Source organism: Mastigoproctus giganteus, chromosome 13, assembly GCF_048544385.1.
Source record: "Mastigoproctus giganteus isolate SK-2022 chromosome 13, ASM4854438v1, whole genome shotgun sequence".
Classification (NCBI taxonomy): Eukaryota; Metazoa; Arthropoda; class Arachnida; order Uropygi; family Thelyphonidae; genus Mastigoproctus; species Mastigoproctus giganteus.
Window position 1 is genome coordinate 38,367,223 of NC_143587.1, and position 23,611 is coordinate 38,390,833.

Here is a 23,611-nt window from a genome sequence, read left to right on the forward strand (position 1 = left end):
GACAAATACCGGAAAAATCACAAAATTCAGAAAAATAACATATTTTTATTAACTGCTTGCCTGACACACCTCTATAATACTTTTTTACCTTCATTTTTTGGCTGTATACTCTTTGATCATCTCTTCCTATTACAATTATTTTGTAATGTCATTTTCTATAGAGAGAATGGAAGAATAATTTTGTCTTTCCTCTAGCACAGTTGATTGAAATTTGTTGTTTTATTATTGATAGTTTAGAAAAGTTTCTTTCAGTTTTACAACTCATTATTCGTAATGTCGTGTAAATTTTTAGGATTGTTGTCAAATTTTGGGAAACCTCTATCAAATTTCTTTCGTATATGAGCTGAAAGATATCAGGGCATTTCAAGTTTTCTTCTGCAGTGACTAATCTTAAATGCTCTTTGAATTAATGACACTCATTAACCAGTTTGTCGTCAATATCCTCATAGTGTCGTATTATGAATTTTATGTTATCTTTGTCGATGTCAGTATTTCATGTCAAACAAGCAAGAAATTTAAATCTCCAATGTGTTAATATGATTCACTCCTCTTCATTAATTGGATTATCAAACAATCCAAGAACCTATTCATTACTTTTATTTGAAATTTGTTTCTTCCTCTTAATGAATTACTGCTTTTGGTATGATCTAAAAACCTTTTTGAGCGATGTCAGAATAGAAATTATTCCAACATCTCTTCTTGATTTCAGAATAATTTCAGTTGATTTCATCATTCATCTCTATTACTTCTGTTTCATATTCCATTAATTTTTTATCTGAATTTTCTCTCAATTCTTTAATAAATAAATTTACAGATCACAAAAAAAAGGTACCCTTCATATATGTCCAAATTATGAGTCTGTAATTTCTCACTTGTTTTAGTGAAACTTTTCAAAAGGTCTTTCCAAATTGCAGTTAAAATGGCATATTCAAGCTTTATCAACTTTTTGAATCTCGTTTGTGTTTGGGTTTCTCTTCTGAGTCTTCAAAAATATATTTTAGAGTCCTTAAAATGTCGTATCCAAGTTGCAAGGCTTGAACAGCTTTATAATGAGCAGACCATTATGTTACACTTAGACTCTTTAAAGAAAAATCCAAGTTGGCATGTGTGTTTAAAATACTCCATCTATGAGATGAATCCGAAAAGAAAACAAATAACTGTTACAAAATACTGAAGTAGTCAACAATTTGTACTATGGAGGTAGCTTTTCTTGCAATGAGATTAAGGGAATGCACACGGCACATATTCTGTGTAATGTTTGTAAATATTTTTGCAGCCTTCTGTACTCGCCTTTCATACCTTAACTATACGTGAAAGTGACTGCGAATCACAACTATATCCCACTAAACCCAAACTAAATGTATCCCAACTCAACTTCTTAGCCAGATCCAAAAAAAAATGTCCGCAGTCACTCCAACTTCCCTCGTGTCGGATAGCATTTTAACGTCGGGTGGTGATTTAACTACAATCGGTCTCAACTGATTATGATTAAAATATCTTACTTTTGCAAATTTTACAAAAACATATGACCATGTGAACACATTGCTAGGGCTGTGGAAGGGCCCCGTGTAAGTGCTTCATGGTAAATCCGCCTCTGCTAGCCAGAGATGAATTATCTGTATTAACTCAGTAATAACCATCCAACACTGGATGATTATTACTGAGTTTGATAGGTAATTTATCTCTGAGTTTTTGTAAGATGTTTAATATAACTGGATAGATCCCATCCACCCCGGGTGCCTTTCTTGTGTTTATCTTCAACAGTTTCTCCACTTTACTCCCAGTAAAGTGGAGGAGAAACTGTTGAAGATAAACACAAGAAAGGCACCCGGGGTGGATGGGATCTATCCGTTATATTAAAGGAGGCAGCAAAGGAAGTAAGCAAACCCTTAGCCATAATTATGAGAGCTTCCTTGGACTCAGGGGAGGTACCCATAGACTGGAAATGTGCAAATGTGACCCCAATTCACAAAGGAGGATCAAAGGCTGACACAAGTAATTATAGACCTGTGAGCTTAACTTCTGTTCCAGGAAAATTAATGGAGGCACTGGTTAAAGAAGCACTGCAGGATCATTTAGACAAGACTTCAGTTATAGCTCAGACACAGCATGGTTTTGTTAAGGGGAAGTCTTGCCTGACCAACTTGATTGGATACTATGATGCAGTCACAAAAGAACTGGATGCAGGGAATAACTTTGATATTATATACTTAGATCTTAGAAAGGCTTTTGATACTGTTGCACATGGAAGACTGCTACACAAATTGGAGCAGTGTGACATTGGAGGCAAATTGCTGCTATGGATAAAGGGGTGGCTGAGGGGGAGAAGACAGAGGGTGGTAATCAATGGACACTGCTCATCGTGGACTAATGTTATTAGTGGAGTCCCTCAGGGCTCAGTGTTGGGTCCGTTGTTGTTTTCGGTGTTTATGAATGATATTGATGATGGTATATCAAGCTTAATGTCCAAGTTTGCAGATGATACAAAGGTTGGCAGGGTTGTCAAGGACACTACTGACACTATGCTGCTGCAACAGGATCTGGAAAGGTTGAGCAGATGGGCTGAGAGGTGGCAAATGAAGTTTAACATTGACAAATGTAAAGTACTACACATGGGAAACAGCAACCCCAGAGCAACGTATCAACTCTGTGGTACTACACTGACAGTGGTAGAGAATGAAAGGGACTTGGGGGTGGTTGTGCAGGCAGATATGAAGTTCTCTGAGCAGTGCAGACGGGCTGCAAGAGTAGCTCATGGAGTATTGTCAATGATATACAGGAATTTTTCCAGCAGGGATAAGGAGGTGATTATTCCATTGTATAAGGCAATGGTCAGGCCACACCTAGAGTACTGTATACAGGTCTGGAGGCACCATTTCAAGAAGGATGTAGAGTTGCTGGAACGAGTACAGAGAAGGGCAACAAGATTAGTGAATGGAACAAAGGGGTGCTCTTACGAAGAAAGGCTTAAGTTTTGCAAATTACAGTGTCTGGAGACTAGGCACCAGCGAGGTGATCTGATAGAGGTGTATAAAGCCTTGAATGGTTTAAGCATGCTCAATGCTGATGGGATTCTTCCTCTAGCTCAGAAAAATCACCTGAGAGGGCATAAATTCAAATTGAGGAAAGACAGATGTAGGATAGACGTGCGGAAATTTGCCTTTAGCCAGCGGGTGGTTGGTTGGTGGAACAGACTTCCATCCCTTGTGGTGGAGGTTGATAGCCTAAATAAGTTTAAGGCTCAGCTGGACAGGTATTTTGAACGAACAGAGGGGTGAAGTGGAAGTGGGTTTTTTTTTTTTTTTTGGCTGATGCTGCATAAGCTTGCTTTCTTGCATCAAATGCCTCTACTAATGCTAATGTTTATAAGAACACAAATTCAAAACAAAAAGCCTTATTAAAAATAAATACCTTATTAACTGTTAGTTTTCTTACTCAGAATAATATTTCAGCAATAATTATTCAACATAATAAATCAAGAATTAATAAATGTTGATTTGTAGTCTGCTAGCCAGCAAAAATAGAATTTCTGCTTCTTCCATGGCACTGCTGTGTTTGCCACTTGTTCATAGAGCTTTGGTGTTCAAATTCAATCTTCTTTAAACTTGTGTAGTCTTGAGTGTTGTGGTGGTGGTGGTGGTTAGTTTGAATAAATTTAGGGAAGAATTAGACAAATTATTAAACGGGATGGACAGATGAGGTGGGTAGCTTATTTTTTTTGGCTAGTGCTACATAAGTTTTTCTTCCTTGCCATTACTAATAATAAACCATTCCATTTGTATATTGCTACATAAATTAAATTAAAAGATTTATTGAGAAGCATTGTAAAAGTATTTTACAATACTTCTCAATAAATGTACAAGTGGTACTGAATTAGCTGGGCTTATAGAGAAGTGCATAGTATTCCTAAATTTTACTCAGTTTTTCTTTTCTCAAAAACGAATTAATCTTCAAACATATACAGTTTATATATTAGGAGCTTCAAATGCCTAGGTTTTCTTGATTCTCATAACCCTGTTCCCAACTTCTTTTGTGAATCCCATGAGATGGTTCAAATCTGTTCCTGACTGTACTTGGTCATGTACAGTATGAGCAAAACCTAAACATTTTACCCACTTGAGGCAGGATATATGGTAATTACGATGTCCCAAAAGTAACCATTTAGTGAATTTTTATGACGTTATGCATGGGCCCGCTCGATAGCAAGGTAGCAATTTAGTCATCATGCTATTTGTAGCCAGTAGCCATTTTAACTGTTTTAGAGTTAGCATTCATTCTTCAGTAAACATTTTTGCAATAAATAATTATTAAATATACATACTTAATTATTCTTGATTTCAAAAATCACTACGTGGTTACTTTTGGGATTGGGATACTCGACTATATCAGGGGTGGCCAATGGATCAATTGCAATCTACCAGTCGATTGTGGCTTTAATTTCAGTCAATCACAATGAATTTTAAATATACAGTCATCCCTTGATTTGCACGGTCAGATATACTACCAAAATTTTATATTGCGCAGCGGGTTTTGCTACCTGCGCATTAATTTTATTATTTATTTATTTTTTTTTTACAAAGCTTCAAAAATAGGAATGAAGAGCAGATTTTGAAAATTTATTTTATTTTATTTTTTTTGCATGATTGAAGATTTCATTGAAGGAAAAACACATTTCACCATAATAATGTAAACTCCCACAGAATTTGAGCTGTTGGTATTATTGCAAATGCAATAAGATTGAGTTTACCACCCATTTATAATTAGATTGCACTAACAGAAAAGCCCAATAAACCGGAAAGTGCAAATTGTTTTTATTGTTTTATGGTTGTCACCTCCAGAAATAGCTTTAGAGAAATATCACAAAGGCATTCAAAACTGATTCTTATAAGGATATAACCAAACTGAGCAATAAATGGTGGTGTGTTTGTCTGGTTATTTTGGAAACAACTTCCTCATTCGGGAATCCTCTTCATCAATTATCCTACATTAGCTGTTCAGACAGAATATTTTTCTGGTTTGTGCAACTTAAAGTGTTTTAATCAGTAAGCATTGCTTACGCTGATTTAATAACTGGATAGTACTTATGTGTTAATTGAATACCTTTTGATTTAAAATGAATACTACGAAAAAGAGTAAAATGTATCATTTTCATCAAGAGTGGGAACTAGAATACTTTTTTGTAATGGTAAAAGAAAAATGTTTCCATGGCTATACCCAAAAAAGGAAATTTAGAAAGGCAGCACTTCAACATACTCCATGGTAAATACCAATTGGATTTTCTGCCGAATAGTTGCCATAGAAAAAATAAATTAGAAGAACTTAAATCCAGATTATTCGCGCAACAAAATTTCTTCATGACGCCTAATTTACAATCTAAAGCAGTAACTGTAGCATCATTTAAACTGAGTTATCTTCTTGAAAAAAAATGCAAACCATTTTCTGATGGTCAGTTCATCAAAGACGCATTTTTAAAAATAACAGATTCTCTTTTTGAAAATTTTAAGAACAAAAATGAACTTAAAAGTACTCTTCAAGATCTGCAATTATCTCGAAATACTGTGATGCGACGCATCGAAAAAATGAGTAAAAATATGAGCGAACAATTGCGTGCTCATATTGCTAATTGTGTGTCCTTTTCTTTACAACTGGATGAATCTACAGATGTCAGTGATACAGCTCAGTTGCTCATTTTTATTTGTATGGTTTTCGATGATTCTGCCACTAGAGAAGAACTGCTGAGCATGGTTTCGTTAAAAGAAAGAATTAGAGGTCTTGATATCTTTAACTCATTCAAACATTTTATTTAAAAAATTAAATTACCACTATTTAAGCTCGTATCAGTAACAACAGATGGAGCTAAAGCAATGACGGGTCATCTTAACCGATTCATTGCATTGTGCCAAAAGGATGATGAATTCCCAGATTTTTTGAGTTACCACTGTATCATCCACCAACAAGTGTTAGCCAGCAAAAGATTAAATACTAAAAGTGTTATGGACATCGCTTTCAAAATCGTGAATTCCATCAGAAGACAATCTCTTCAAAGGAGATTTTTCAAAATGCAACTCGATGAAAAAGAACCAGATCTGATATTACACACAGGTGTGAGGTGGCTGAGTTGGAGTAAGTTTCTACAGAGATTTTGAAATTTGCTGAATGAAATTAAAAAAATTTGTTGATCAAAGGGGAGATGATTATCAGCAGCTACAAGATATGGAATGGTTGTGTGATCTGGCTTTTTTGGAAGATTTTGCCAGTAAATTAAGTGATCTGAATCTGGAATAAAAGGAAAAAATAAAAATGTGGGTGACATGATTCGTAATATTTTTGCATATAAATATCGATTTTTGGCAATGGCTAAGGATCTCAAAAAAAAAAAATCGATCATTTTGCAAATATGCAAGATCATTTCCGAAAATATCCTGTTTTTGAATTTAATAGTGAGAAATATATTTCTGAAATTGAGAATGTTGTGGACAATTTTGAAACCAGATTCAGTGATTTTAAAACAATTGAAGACATTGTTCAATATATTTCTTATCCATTTAATGTCAACTTAGATACAAAACAAATTGCAGAAAAAATCACTGCAATTTTTCACATGGAAAAAATATTACTTGAAAATGAAATTATTACATCGTGAAACGATATCTTCCTAAAAGCCAGATCGTCAGAAAAAGAGTTTTGGAAATATGTTTGCTGAGAAAAGTACCCAAATGTAAAAAAATGCAGTGAACTTTTAAATTCCTGTTTTGGTTCTACATATCTGTGTGAATTGGCCTCTTCATATTTGAAACAAACAGCGGATGAAGAATCATTGTGCTCTTACGGGCTTGCATACAGAAGATTCTTTGCGGTTGGCCTTATCACAGTATATTCCTGATTTTGAAAGCTTGGCAGATGACATGAAGACACAAACTTCGCATAAATTAAAATTTTAAATATGTATGAATTTAAAATAAGAATTATGAATTGTATTGAATTTTAAAATTTATAAACAACATTTTGTTTATAAATTTTAACCTTGTGCAATGAAATTTTTGAGATGGTAGATCGCAGCACATTTTGAAGGAAAAATGTAGATCGCATCACAAATTAAGTTGGCCACCCCTGCTCTATATGTATATTATTTATAATTTAATGTTAGAACATGAAAAGGTCTTTGAAAAGAAAGTGGTTTCAACCATTGTTCATGGAAATAATTGATGTGTGAACCATTAAAAGTGTGTTGTGTGAGTAAAAGTGACAGATAATATTCAGAATGATTTTTTAGGAAATCCTTTTTAAATAGTGAAAAATAATATTAAATTTAAGGACATATTTTGGTGCTACCAAACAATTTGAACTTCTTAAGATAACATCTTGAAAAGAATCCTCCTAAATGGATTCCACTAGACTATATATATATTTTTTTCATATAGCGTTATTTTTTATTACTTTCTGTGTGAATTTTTGCTATTTTATATTTGTATTAGGTGGATTTGTAAACCAAAGTAATCCAAAGTCAGCTACTCTGTGGAAGAGCAAGAGGCAAAATATAAAAGCTGTAAGGCTCCCATTGGAAAAATATCTACAGTAAGTATTTTTTTTTCTTGAATATACTATTGAGTAGAATATTCAGCACAGTTTTACTATCAATAACCAGCCTAAATAGCCAGTATTAGTGGATAGGTGGAGGCTGTGCCGTGATGTCATTGCACTTATATGTAATTGTTAAATAGCAAATTTTACTGCTTATGTTTCTTCTCAGGTCTTAATGTATTTGTATTTCTTCAAGGTATCTAATGTTAATGTAATTTTAGAGTAATATAACCTAATAGTTAGTTTAGTTATTTAAGTTTATTACTGTATTTTCCAGATCAAGATCCACTTTTTACCTGGAAAATGTTGCCTAAAATTCCTCTGTCTTATTGTCTGAAAGGTGTAGTAGATGCCCACAGTGATGTTTTTATCTCTAGCTGTGGCTAGAGATAAAAACATTAGTGTATGTGTGTAGAAAACGTATGGTCAACATGTCAAGATGTCTTGAAGCAGCTAGCTTTTGCAGAATGTGAGAGTTTGTGAGAGTAACTTATACACTAAGTGGAGTAAACTTTAATGTTATAAATGAGGAAAGCAATTTTATTTGAGTGTTTTGATATAGTTTGACATGAAAATTAGCATGCAGTGTAAACAAGCGACCAGGTACATAGCATTTTAGCAGTGATTTACCTTTGAATCTTGGAATAAGGTTGTTATAATTCCATTATACAAGTTGATGGTGGGAACGCATGGAATATCTATTCAGATATGGAGGACACCTTTGAGAAATGATGCTGCACTTCTTGAAAGGTTTAAAAGACCGGTGACTAATTGCAATGGAGCATACATATGTGTAAATCTAAACTATTGGAAACATTAATAGGGATACTTCAGGAAGTTTGATTAGATTAGCATGTTGACTGCTGAAATAAATTGCTTTCCTGCATCATAAGAGTATAATAAAAAGGATGAGTTGTATAGACAATGAATTTTTTTTTTTTTTTTTTTTGTTGATTAATCAAAAGCTTAGCTCCCTTTCTTCTTAGGGCCTTTACTAATAGTGGTTGGAGATCACACATAACAGAAGCAACTGCTGATTAAACAAAGTAGTTAGCTGTGGTTCTGGAAGACCCTTAGCCAACTATGACCATTCAACAGCTCAAGTAGCACCCTTTAAAGCATTTGTGCTTGAAGAGTGGATCAAATGGATGGAGGCCCAAAATCAAGATTTGACATCAAAAGAATGAATGAAGTGACCAACAATTTCACAAGTGTGAAATTGGTTGAAAAATTCATGGGATTAGTGAAACATGAGACAGTGCTCAAGTCTTCTTAGAAATATGGAATCAACAGTGCCTTTCAATGGCACTGAGGATGATGCTTTCTTTGAAGAAGGTGAATGTTAATGCCATAACTTCAGTAACGATGAGTATGACAGTAATAATGAAGATTGTTTGTCACTCTATGATAAGTAAAAGCCTTGTGAATTGAATTTTTGTATTTATGAGGTGTGATCAAATAAATTGGGTTTAAAAAATTATTCAGAAACACAAGGAACTGCTAGCATTTCCAAAAGAAACCCATCAAAAATGCTTCCAGAAATTGCCAGAGTGTTGGAATTAGTTACAGTAGTCTCCTTTACACTGTAAAAGAAACTACTTTTTCCATCAAATAGTTGGAAAGCTTCATCATATCAACCCTGGGGACTGACATTGGGTGAGTATGGGCTTGGCACATCCAGGGTCCTGAGCTGGATATCATCATTCTTCTCTTTCTTTGTGATTCCCTTCTACTTCTCTCTCTTCCTCAGGGTAACTCAGGATTTTTTTTTATTTGGCTGGTGCAGCAAAAACCTCAGGCTTCTTTGCACCATATGGCTAATAGTAATAATAATAATATCCCAAATATTAGTTGAGTCCTCAAAAATTTTGATCATGCATATATGCAATAAAATATATTTTCCCAACTTTTGCTACCAAAACTAGATGCATCTTGTCATCCAGAAAATGTATTTAATATCAACAACAATTTTATCTTAGTTTATTAAAGAATATAGTATACAGGCTTTTTCAATTAAATGATACCAGTTCCCATCTTGCTCCTTTTTAGATGTAGGCTGTTGTCTGGACTATATTTGGGTTCAGTAGCAGTTCAAAGTAGGGGCTATAGAACTCCTCTAATGATCAGAATAATGTGGAGTTTTTTTGCATAAGGATTAAAACTTAATGATTCCCCAGAATGCTGCTTAACCCCCACCCTTAGAAAATCCTGGGACTGCCCCTCTTTAGGCTGAATTTTTCACTTTTGCACTGAATATTTGAATTTGATGTCAAAAATTGTTGGATTATGAGTTCTAAATTTAAATTTTGCATAATCAGCTGATTCTTTCTCAATGAGTAAATTGTTCCCATGTTCTTGGTTCAATCTAAAAATGTTGGTGTGTTTCTGAAACAAATGTAAATTTATTTTATTTGATGTAAAAAAAACACATGCACAACAATTGTTGTGTGAGGAGACACAACACAAACTGTCCTTCTTTAGCAAACATCTTGCGACTATTCCCTCCCACCTTCCAGATCAGTTTATGTTCATTTCAGAAGTACACCAGTGATGTCTTTAGCCTAAACTGAGGATGGGGAACAACTTTTCCATCAAGAAAAAATGCAGTTGAATAGGCATAATTTGAATTTAGAAGTTACAAAATTAAATAGCAATGTTTAATTAAATTTTAACATCGAATTCAAAAATATCAGCCTCAAAATGACAAAAAAGTTCTAGACAACAAATAACCTATCAGAAAATAGTTTGATAGATCCTGGTGTTGTCTTAATTGAAACACTATGTATACTGTTAATGGTATTCATTTTACTGTGACAGATATAAGCATGATTTAATGCCTTCATACTAAAGGATCTTTACTTAAAAAAACATTATAGACCAAAAATATTTAGGACTAAAGCCTCAACTTTATGGGAACTATGTAACAGGTTAGTGCATTATCATCATGTTTGTACATAGTGAATTACCGAAAATGGTAAATGGCATTGTTTTCATGATATCTCATGTGAATACCTTCACGAGTTGCCTGATATTGCACTGTTTTGAATAAGTAACACTTCACCAGTGGAGAAGACTATTGTTACTTATTCTCAGTGGATACCACCACCCAATCAGTGGGTGGGTAGGTACCCTGGTGTTGCAATTCAGTGACAACTCAGTTATGAAGTATAACTTCACAATATGAGAGATGCCAGATGGAGTACAACAGTATAGACTGAAAATATTTAGAGCTAAAGACTCAATTTACGGGAAATTCGCTAACATAACAGGTTAGTGCATTAGCATATTTTCAGTGTATACTGTTGTACTCCATCTGGCATCTCTCATATTGTGAAGTTATACTTCATAACTGAGCTGTCACTGAATTGCAATGCCAGGGTACCTACCCACCCACTGATTGGGTGGTGGTATCCCTGAGAATAAGTAACAATAGTCTTCTCTACTGGTGAAGCGTTACTTATTCAAGGTAGTGCAATATCAGGCAACTCATTGTTAAGGTATTCACAATATGAAATATGATAAAAACGATGCCATTTTACCATTTTCAGTAATTCACTATGTACAAATGTGATACAAATGCACTAACCTGTTATGTTAAAAAAAAGATTTACTGACCAGAGTTCAATATATGCACTGCCACCAAAAAAGAGAGAAAGAATAACATCTTTATTCTCCTCCCCACACTTTGTAACACTTCAAATAGGCTTAGTGTCCTGTAGCAGAATTATCGTGAATATTCAGTAGAAGTCATTATTTTTTTATATTTATTAATCACCTTTTCTCATTTGCACTAGTCAGCAAGGTTGTGGTAACATAAAAGGGAACTTTTAAATAAATTGTTACATTAATTTTAAATGAGCCCAAATTTTATAGCACATCACAATTTTGAAAATAAAAGTTTGTGAACAACTGATTTTTATAATAATAAGCAACAAGTATTGCTTAGTGAATTTTGTCAAAACAGAGGAGTGTATAAACCTTATTATCCTTAAGCTTTCCCATATACTAATGTTTCCTTATGTAATGTTTGTCTATCTACAGATATCTGAGATATCTGTAGATAGACAAGAATGTAATATAGTCCCTGACTATATTACATTCCTGTTTGTCTATTTCAGAAATGCAAGATCTCGATGTCTGCTCTGCCTTTAATTTGCAAACTCTTGTAAGAGGCTGTTGAGAGCTTCCAATCCTTACCTTAATTGAAAACAGAGACATTTAAATAACATTACTCTTTTCTGCCTTGCGGCTTTCACCTTGCTTTCTTTGAGGTTGTCAAAGCTCTCTTCCATATCATGTACCAAACATGCAACCTTCTGCTGATGAGATGCATTTCAGGTCTTTAGCTGCATTAACTTCCAGGACACATTACAAATCAATGGTTTGATTTAGTCTAGCAATTCCTTTATATTTTTCATACATTCAGCAATGTTGTACTGTTTTCAGCAATCGCTAACAGACATAAAGGAATTTCTCCCCATCTGGTCAAGGATTCTCACAAATGTTTGGCAGAACCTGATCCATTGGTTAGAATATAGTCTTCTCATCAATGCTTCTTTGATATAACTGCATAAAGATAACTACATGTGTATTGGCTGGAAATGTAACGTGCTCACAAATAATAAAAATCACAAATATTAGATAGGTATAATCTATAAAGACAACATATGAATAATCAAAACCACAAGTACTGCATACTCACTGTAGGTCATTTTGTAATGTATGTAGATTTCCTTAATAATTATCTATTCAAAAATCTATTTAAAAAACCCATGGAAAGGATTTCTTTAGTGAAATATAGGATTTTCCCATATATATTTTATTTTAAAGTTTTATATTAAATCTCATCCATAAACAATATGAATTATTTTTATTTATCATCTTGCAGACCTTCATTACTGAAGTGTCTTTTCATAAATATATTATGGATCACTCCCATAAACATGGAAACCTAACCTGGCTAGATACTAAAACAACTGGATAAACCATCTCTCACTCACTCATAAACTGGCTATTACATGAAATTTACCTAGTGGTGGTTTTCATGTAATAGCCAGTTTATGACGTATTTAAACTTTTGTTTCTGTTCATGATGTATTTAAATTTTTATTTCTCTCACAATTCCGTTTTTGTCTTTATATAATATAAGCCTTGTATTCCAGAAGTTGGGGTGGTAGACAATGGTTGTCCTTTATTGAAGTGCTGAACATAATGCTACAGTTAAAGAATACTGGTGACTGGAATGAGGCATTCAAGTTCGTTTTTAATAAAAAGTATATTTCAGACAGCGAAGATATTTGATAAAAATGCTATTTTGTGAATGCAGAAGTAAGTATATCTCTAATTAAACAGAATGTAATATATACTACCTCCCTAAAAGTATTTGGATATCACTCTGTCTATTTGAACACTGCAAGATCTATACAAAACATGTTTAAATGTTCAGGCAATAGCAGAGATATCACAGACAGAATGAGTCACAGTAAGAAGGTTATGTAATGTTTTGAAGAGGCTAAATCATTGGATATCATATCAACAATTTCAGTTTGTATGTGATAGCCCCACACTTGAGCCTCACATAATCAACTGTAGCTGATGCAGTGAAGAGATGGAAGAACAAGGCTGATGTACATGGTGATAGGCCAAACAGAACAATTAAATAGGCCAAAAGAAGGGACAGATAGGAATTGCCAATGCTGGAAAGTAGTGAAAACAAACTGAGTAATGTTCTTAGAAAATGTTTCGTTGGATCTCCAGATGTTTTTTGTTGTTGGCATGTTGGCTTCTGTGGCCATATTGCACCTCCCAAAGTTTTGGCATTTTCTACTCTGATCCAAGCCCAAGGCGGGATTCGAACCCGTGACCTTTGGGTTACCAGGCAAGCACTTTACCCACCTGGCTAGCCCGGTCGGCTCTCTAGATGTCCACAGAAGTGTCTGTCAATGCATTTGTGATCTGTAAAGACCTGAACATCATGGCTTTTCAGCAAAGCTGCTGCTCACAAGCCCCATTTCTCACCACCAAATGTTATTGTCATTTACAGTGATGCCTAGCCAGTCATTCTTAGACCACAGAATAGTGGGTACTTGTACTGTGTTATGATGTCACATTACACACTCTTTTAATCAGATATTCCAGTGTGTTTCAGTTCCTGGGGAATGTCCTCTACCACAGTGTATTGTGTCCAAAATGAAGTTTGGCAGAGGCAAGATCATGGTCTGAGGCTGCTTCTCGCGATATGGACTCAGACTGTTAGTTGTATTACCAAAAATTATCATTACTAAGTCATATACTGACATCATGAATAGTTCTATGGAAATAGATCCTTCTTGTCCAAGCACAGTAATACTCTAGCCCATACAACAAGTAGTTTAAAAATCTGGTTGGAGGAAAATGAAGTCTAACAGTTATTCTAGCTGGTCAAGTGTCCAGACTTGAATCCAGCCAAGCACAGTGAACTGAAATGCTGGATCAGGGCACAACCAATGTGGCCCTCTTCTTCAGCTGAATTGGCAACTGCATTAAAGCAGAGGTGGATACAAATTCCCTATAGCCTATTATAATTTGCTAACTGAAAATGTTCCATGAACATTTTCAGTTAGCAAACATCAGATTGGGCCAGAGGTGGGCTTACAACTTATTAATTTTTTCATTGAAATTCATGTTTTACTAAATGTGATGGTGTCCAAATACTTTTGTATAATGAATTTTATTTCATTCTTTTGTGCATTGTCCGATACCCAAAGATTGTTGCCTATTTACATTTCATTCATAGTTTGTAGAATTGAATTAAGGGAAGTGTCTTTTAAACAAAAGTTCTGGAGCGTTGTGCAGCACTGGTTTATTGCATAAATTTCTTTCTAGCCTGCTAGAAAGAAACTTATGCAATAAATCAGTGCTTCACAATGCTATCTTCCAGACGTTTAGATACTACTGCTCTCTTGAGCACACATTGAGAAATAACTTAGGTTAGGTAAATTTGATTTATGCACTGGTGTAAGAGTTGCTTTAAAGGTAGTTTATGCAAGGTGATACCAACAATAAATGGGCTATTTTAAGATCCAGAATTCTAATCCCCATATTTTCTTTAGATAGCTCTGTGGTGTTGTAGACCACATTTCTATCACATATAGAAGCACTGAGGAAAATAATTATATGTACTTAATGATAAGCTGCTTATTACATGTATCACAATTTTGTTTTAAACACCAAAAGTTTCTTAAACTCTTGAAATACAGGCACTGGATGTGTTCTTTGTATAAAATACTGGAGTCAAGGAACCCTCCCAGGAATTTGAGCAATTTTTAGTGGACTGGGGAATGCTTAGTCAGACCTGAATTTACAGAGTTAATTTTTGTATCATTACCTACTCAATCTTGCTGGAGAGAATATGAGATAGCTGGATTTCCCTGAATCAATGGTGAGCCCAAAGAAATTTGGCTACTATCAGAACCTGTCAAGATATAAGTTTAAGGTGTGCAGTATTTCAAACCATTGTAGCAACATGTGATTTGTTCTGTATCTTAAATGGCATATAGCATAATATGTCATCTGCATAGAATAACAGGAGCAGTATCCATAAGGAGTATTATTATTATTATTATTATTAGTAGTAGTAGTAGTATAAATTGCCGACTGGGCTAGTCAGGTGGGTAAAGTGCCTGCCTAGCAACCCAAAGGTCGCGGGTTCGATTCCCGCCTCAGGCTTGGATCAAAGTACTGCAAAAACCTTGGGAGGTGCATTATGGCCACAGAAGCCTATGCACCAACAACTACCAAAAAAAAAAAAAAAAAAAAAAAAAAAGTAGTATAAAGATTGCTGCAAAGAGCAAGGCTGATAACAAGCCACCTTGGAATATGCCAGTATCAATTGGTTTGTTGATGATTTTTATCAACTTTGAAAAATATAAATCTCTGTGTTAGTAGATTTCTCAGGAGTTTAAAAAAAATTCCTGAGAAAACATAAAAACCTCCACAAGTTTACTTATATGAAACCTGACCTCAAGTCAAAGAATACAGTATGTAGAGCTTTATATGAGTTCCATCTGTGCAGGACTTTTTGTGCATAAAAGATGAAGACAAGTAGTGGTAGATCTCTTCATCAGGTGCCTCCGTAGCCAGGTGGGAAGGAGCAGCAGTGTGTAGCACACGCTTCTTGATTGGACCGGGGTTCGAGCCCATCACCACCAAATACAGAGGATGTGAAAAGGTCAGGGAATGACCACCCCATATCCCGGAGCAATATGGCCTTAGTTGCTAATGCTCCTAAAAACCAAATAACTAACTAACATCTCTTCATCACTTAGTAGGAATTATTGTGTTTTTAACCAAAAATTTTTCTGTCACCATCCTGGAAAATACACTCTTCAAGGCATATGAAGAATGGAAATGAAATTGAGATTGGCCAAAAGTCAAAACTAGTTTTCAGATCTGCCTTCTTACCTGCTGGTACCATGGAGTAAGTCAACAAGCTAGAAGCATTTTCACTGTTAGATGATCATGTCATAGAGATTTTGCTAGTAAAATTAATGCATTTTTAATGTTAAGGTCAGAATCCTATCCATGCTTGTAGCGTTGTTTGGTATCAAGTTGTCTATTAAAACCAGTTGCTCTTCAGATCTTTCCAGGTTAATGATTGTTGAGAAATTTTGAATTTTGTGCATCCATCATTGGGTGTTTAAATTTGTCTGCTCTCTTAAAAAAAAACCTTTTTGTTCACTCCAGTCTTCCAAATTTCAACTGGGGAGAAATTCTGTTGCCATCCTGAGAAAATTTTCTTGTCCTTAAGGCAGCCATTCAGAAATTTGCCTAAAGCCCTTTCTTTGTAGTTGTGGAAGAGCTACCATCTAGGCACAAATCTGGAGCATGACTCCATTTGTGAGATCCTCTTGAATGTCACATGTGCTGCTTTCTTTTTTTTAAAGCACCTCAAGAGATTTTCTTTCCACCATTGTTTGGAATACAAATAACATGTATTTTCAATATTGCAGTATTTGCTATAAAGACCATTCATCTTGCCAATTGGAAAGTAGCATCACTCACTGTCATCGAGACACACCCATGTAAATAAGTAAAGCAGAAGGATAACCAGGCCAATATTTATATATTTTCATTGTAATGGACTATTTAGTAGAAAACCTTTATGCCTCAATCCAAAGCCCTTGTGATAGATTCATCATCATCATCAGCCATTTTCAATCCACTGCAGGATAGAGGCCTCTCCAGCAACTTTCCAGTTCCTTCTGTTTTGTGCAATGGCCATCCATTTACTACCCACAAATTCATGAATTTCATCTGTCCATCTTCGTTGTTGTCTTCCAGGTTTTCTCTTAGCTCCTCTTGGGTACCATTCTGTTATTTTCTTAGTCCATCTGTCATCATGTCTTCGAGCTATATGTCCTGCCCAAGACCATTTTAGTTCTTTAGTTTTGATAAGAATGTCCTTTACTTGAGTTTGCTGCCTAATCCATGTGTTTCTCTTCTTATCTAACAGTCTGATTCCCAATATAATTCATTCCATTCTTCGTTGTGTAGTTCTCAGCTTCTCTTCCATTCTTTTGGTGAGTGCCCAAGTTTCACTTCCATAAGTCATGGTGGGAAGTATACATTGATTCATTATTTAACATTTCAGAAAAATTGGGATATTGCTCTTCAGTATGTGACTATATTTCCTGAATGCTATCCATCCAAAATTTATTCTTCTCTTGACTTCCAGATAAGTATATGACTCTGCCTTTTCAATTACTGCTCCTTCAATCATTATATCCCTTTCTGTGGCATACTTGTTCATCATTACTTTTGTTTTAGCCATATTCATCTTTAGTCCAAAATCCTTACTAACTGTATAACTGATTCAGATTTTCCTCTAATGGCTTATGACCACAATGTCATCTGCAAATCGTAAATGGTTTAGGTACTCTCCATTCACATTGACTCCTTTCTGCGACCTATTGTGTGTGACCTCTATTGTGTCTCCTTATCAAACTCCTTTCTCAATTTTAAATTTACTACTGTCTTTGTTTAGTCTAATAAAGGAGATAGCATTCTCATATTTTTTCTTCAAAATCATAATATATGGGATATCTATGCCTTGTCTTTCCAGTGCCCGAAACATTGCCTTATGTTTGTTTGTTTGTTATTTGGTTTTTAGGAGCATTAGCAACTAAGGCCATATTGCTCCGGGGTTATGCGGTGGTCATTCCCTGACCTTTCCGCATCCTCCATATTTGGTGGTCACGGGCGCAAACCCCGGTCTAATCAAGAAGTGTGTGCTACGCACTGCTGCTCCTGCCCACCTGGCTACAAAGGCGCCATTGCCTTATGCTGTATGGAGTCAAATGCCTTTTCATAATCCACAAATGCCATGCATAATGGTGATTTATATTCATTTGCTTTCTCCATTAGCTGTGACATTACATGAAGGTGATTCATAGTTGAGAATCCTGTCCTAAAGCCAGCTTGCTCATTTGGTTGATTCTCATCAAGTATTCGTTCTAATCTGTTAGTAATAACCCTTGTGAACAACTTGTAGATGTGGGATAACAAGCTAATTGGTATATAATTTCCAATTTCTGATTTATCTCCTTTCTTATGCAGCAAAACTATGATTGCATTATTCCACTCCTTAGGTGTCACACCTTTTCTAATGCATTTTGTGAAGAGTCTTGCCAGTTTTTGTGTCATGTCTCTTCCTCCCAATTTTAACAACTCTACAGTAACTTCATCTTCCCCCGAGGCTTTCTGATTCTTCATTTTCTTCAATGCATGTTCTACCTCATCAGGAAGGATATCAGGTATGTTTAGTAACACAGAACATACCTGATATCAGGTATGTTCTGTGTTACTAATTTGCGATCCGTCCTCCCCACTACTGGCATCATTCCCTTGTTCCTTTTAAGTAGTCTTCTGCTATTTGAATTATGCCTTCTCTGCTATTTATAAGTACACCATCGCTATTCTTCAGTTTCAGTATCATTTGTCTTTCAGTATTACTGCTCATGGCTGCTGATTTAAATCCTTTGTTTTCCTTTAATGCTTGTTCTACTTTTCTTGTGTTAAATTTTCTTATGTCCTCTCTGAGTCTCTTTCTAATGGCTTTGTATAACTCAGTATACTCAATTTTCTCCCTGTCAGTGTTTTTCTTGCTCTTCGTTTGTTGTCTTCGGTTCATCATGACAAGTGTTTCTTTACTGATTTTTTTTCTTTGGATTTCTTTTTACCTATAAGTTTCTTGGGCTTTATCACTTTCAGAAAGTTGTAATATTCCTCATCGATATCTTGGTCCTGAGCAATCTGCAGAAGCTCAAACTTGTTCTTAAATTCCAGTACATACTGCTTTTCTCCTCTTCTGTTATCTCATTATTTACTCGAGTCAGTTTTTTCCTTTCTTTTCTTACAGATTGCATATACCCAATTATTTTGAGAGTGGGTCGAAGGAAATGCAGACCATTAAGATTATTATGATGGATTCATTGGGTTTAGGAGTAATTCGCTTGAATGGAAAAGGTGCCAAGGTATTGGCAATCAATAAATGTAATTCTAAGAACAAAGTAGGAAACTATAGACCAGTTATTCTGACTTTAGTGGTAAGGAAAATCATGGAGGCAATGATTAATAATGCAATATAGGGCCATCTAGATACAAATGGTCATCTCAAGGGAACTTAGCATGGTTTTTTAAAGGGAAAGTCATGTTTAACTAACTTGATAGGCATTATGACCATGTCACTCACGAATTGGATATAGGAATTAACTTTGACATTGTTTATTTGGACTTTAGCAAAACATTTGGCTTGGTTCCACACAAGAGATTGCTGTATTAGCTGTGATATATTGGGATCACATCACAATCCTTAGATGAATTTCATAATGGCTATGGCAAGAGGCAAATGTAATTAATAGTTACCCTTCCAAATGGGCTAGAATTAGAAATTAGCACCCTCATGGATCAGAACTGAGCCTACTGCTTCTGATTTTCTTAAATTACATCGACAAAACAATGCAGGACATGATGTTAAATTTTCAGTTGAAATGAAGGTTGAAAGAGTGGTTAATGACCACGCGGTGCTCCTTTGGTATGACTTGAATAGGCTTCAGAAATGGTCAGATAAGTAGCAGTTGCATTTAGGAAGCTTAGGAACTGAATTAAAACTGGTAGAGGAAGAAAGGGATTTGAGGATTGTGATACAGGCAGATATGAAGTTCTCTATGCAGTGTAAACAGGTGGCAAGCTGTCTTGTTAATGATTTATGGAATGGTTGCTTGTAGAATAAGGGAGGTTATAATTTCATTCTTGTCTTGGGAAAATTCAAAGGCCAGCTTGGATCAATACCTATGGGACAGAAGAAAATAAGAATTATGTGTTTTCTTTAATTTTTTTTGTGCTGATGTAGCAAAAGCCTGACTTCTTGGTCTATGGTACAAGAAAGTCAGGCTTTCTTGTACCAGACCCATATTAATGCTAATAGTAATAATTTGATTAATTAGTTAGAACAGGATTAAATTATAATTTTATTAAACCATGGTCTAATAATTAAATTACATTAAATAAATTAAATTGAATTTAGAAAAAAATAACAAAAATCAAAGGTGGATTTCTGATATTTATCTATAGGTGACAAAAATTGCCTCTGATTGTTGTAATTACATTCATCTCAAATATCGTGATCATTTCTGAAAAGCCCTTCTTAGAAGTAGGCCTTATCACCAAAGTGTCAAAAAATAAATTTTATTAGGCCTAGTATTTTGGCAGCTCTTCTCACTGTAATCTGTATGTGAAGGTTAAGTAGCACTTAACATGTAGCTCTCAATTTGTTCATCCAGTTGACATAATTTTGTAGAATTCACAGTACTATATAACCATATTTTAATATTGTGAATTTAAGATAATCTTCAAAGGAAACTATATTATCATTTTTTGTTTTCTTTCCAGAAATCTGAACCTTCAGCAGAATTGGCCAATGATTTTATAGGAATACAAAATAAAAGATAGTGATTTATGTAACTTTCTGCAGAATCCATTTACTGATATAAGGAAATTACATTAATACAGGCAGTTGCAACTTACAGCACCTTTTTTCACATTGTTAGGAAAGGTACCATATATTTAAACCAAATGTCCCATAGAAACAACAATACTTAATGATTCAAAATTCATGCAAACCAAAATGAAAGCTAATTTCTGTTCTTTTTGTAACCATGTGCAATTCATAAAAAAAATTGCATTGAAGGCAACACGTATAATTTCGCACTCAGAATAGTAGTTAAATTACATTTACACAAACTCATCCATATTGGTTTGTTTGTAATGATGAAGCCATCCAAACATGTCCCCTGTATAAACATAATTTTATGGTCAAGTAACACTTTTTGTTCTGAAAGCCAAATAACAATAAAATTGTAAACATTAGCATTCAATCATTACAAAAGATAAATAAATTAACTACTAAAATTTGAGCTGTGTGAATTTTGAATCGCCATGTAAGTTTTCTGAACCAATATTCATCCAATATCTTATTGAATATCTGTCTAATATTTTAATTTTTATAATTATAAATACAATAGCATATTTAATCAAGTACCAATCATATTTAAAGTACTGTATTTCCCCATGTATAAGACGCACCTTAATTTTGGGGCCCGAAATTTGAAAAAAAAATGTATTACATAAAGTTATTGAACTCAAGTTTTATTCATCATAAAATTCATACAACTCCTCATAACTTGAATTCAGCACTGTACGAAAATCTTTTCTGAGCCATTTCTGGGCAGAACGTGGCAAAACGTAACCTAATATACCGGTAACAAGTGCGAAACAATGAGCGCAAAGACAACAAGTGCGAAATGCAAGTAAAAAAATCTACAACCACTGTATAAGACGCACCCAGTTTTTTTACCCCAAACTTTTTGAAGTGCGTCTTATACATGGGGAAATATGGTATGTTATAGTGTACTCATATTTTAACTATCCTAGTTACTTTGGCAATCCACTCTCACTGAATATCATCACTTTTTTCTTCACTTTAATGCAATAGCCCTTCTGCTACATTTCTTTATAGCAGTATCACTTGAGTGCTGACCTTTAATAACTATTTTTTAAGATTTAAATAAATCAAAATGCTTAAAAACCCAAAAATATGATCTACACAGACATTTAACATCAGTGTTCTTCAGGGAACAGACTGATTTTGTGACATATGCAGAGCCAGAAATTAAATCATGTCAGCAACTTGCAGTAAGTTCAGGGTTTGACTGCTGTAAGTGTATTTTTAAAAATTAATTTCTGTTGTGTGTGTCTTAATGACATTGCAGTTTGAATTTTAAATGGTTTTCATGTATGTACACCTATTCTTATTTTGTCAAAATATAATTAACAAAAAAAAAAACCCTTCAGATTGACATTTCATAACGGTGACTCAGACTGACACAAGTTGAGGATTGCCTGTATAAGAAAGATTTGTATAATATCGGTGTGTAGATACACCATAGACAACTCTTAAGAAACTACAAAGTAGTTGTTGTAGGCGTCATTTGCTCGTTTCTCATATTGTGCTCTGCCTTTACGACGAGTTGCCATGATATTGCACTACCTCGAATAAGTAACGCTTCACTAATAGAGAAGACTATTGTTACTTATTCTCAGTGTTATTCTCTTAGTATATTTTAAATATTGTCATATACACCTTTTGGCATCTCTCATATTGTGTGATTATCTTCACAACTGGGTCGTAATGTCTGCAATACCAGGGTACCTGCCCACCCACTGATGATAGGCCAATAGCCTTGAAACATGTCTGGGTGGTGGTATGTATGGTGGTGGTAGTTGCCATGAGAGTACTCACATGGCAACTCGTCGTGAAGGCAGAGCACAATATGAGAAACGAGCAAATGATGCCTACAACAACTACTTTGTAGTTTCTTAAGAGTTGTCTATGGTGTATCTACACACCGATATTATATAGATATTAAACTCTTAATGTATTATGCCTTGTGCATTTAGTTATTTTAAAGAAAGATTTGTGCATTGTATACTCAGTACATTATATGTACTCATGATTTGCCCTTTAGTTCTGAACTTTTAGAATTAAAATGCATTTGATTCTTCATCTTGTATGATGTAAAGTTTAAAATGTGTTTAGGGTCTCACGGCACCAGGGGTTCCCCCCCCCCATCTCCAGTTAGTTTTCATTGTGCGTGTGTTAGTTGTCTGACAGCACAAGGGTTTCCCCATCTCTGCTGTTTTCATTGCTGGTGTGAGACAGTACTCTGTCAAGGCCAGAGATCTAAAAGTGTGTAGGCTGTGTATATGTGTAGTGTTGCGTACCATTATTCTTCTGGCCATTTAGCCATTGGGCCCCTATTGGTTTCTACCATTTTCACACTTTGCCCCCTTGGAGGCATGCCACTTTACAGATTTTCTGTTTTAAATGATTTAGGTGGAGATGGGCATTTGCCTGGGAACCATCCTGAACCAGTATACACACACACACACGTCCCCTTGTAAGGAATCTTATCCATATGATCAACACGCCTCTGAGGTCCTCATTCTGGGCACTCAAACATAAGTCGGTTCCAGTCCTCGATTCCATTGCACAAGCAGTGTGGATCCTCGGTGAGACCGAATTTGAAGAGTTTTGCATTGAAGGGCCCATGCTCCATCAGTAAATACGTATATAGCCCAGGGAAGAACCACATAGGTGTTTTTGGGTAGATTCTGCTCAGATGTGGAAGGAACTTATGGGTGATTTCTCCTTTAGTTGTTTCAGTCCATCTATCTTGTCACACCTGCAGCTGAAACTTTTCTGTGGTTGTTTGTCGTAAAGTTTAGAAAGGTGACAGTTTGTCCTTTAGATAGAAAGTAAAGAAGTCCTGTTATTATTTCTAGGTCTAGCAGGAGCATTCCTGCCATCACCTGAAGTGCTGGAGTACTCTCCATTCTGCAGGTGCAGGTAATCGTCAGTAAGATGGTGCATTGGGTCGTATCCAGGGTTCTTCTGTTCACCACTAATGTGGTTTTATCATACCACACTGCA

At 35.0% G+C, this 23,611-nt stretch overlaps 1 protein-coding gene across 1 annotated transcript in view; it reads left to right on the forward strand.

Annotated features, from left to right (window-relative positions):
- Positions 1-20,583, forward strand: part of LOC150075978 (mitochondrial ribonuclease P protein 1 homolog) — a 28,445-nt gene extending 7,862 nt beyond the window's left edge. Inside the window, exons 2-4 of the mRNA XM_090387554.1 lie at positions 7,476-7,575; positions 12,744-12,909; positions 20,512-20,583. Of these exons, the coding sequence (XP_090243680.1) occupies positions 7,476-7,575; positions 12,744-12,882 (239 nt within the window). The 3' untranslated portion in view covers positions 12,883-12,909; positions 20,512-20,583. The remainder of the gene's footprint in view (positions 1-7,475; positions 7,576-12,743; positions 12,910-20,511) is intronic.
- The last annotated feature ends 3,028 nt before the right edge of the window (positions 20,584-23,611 follow it).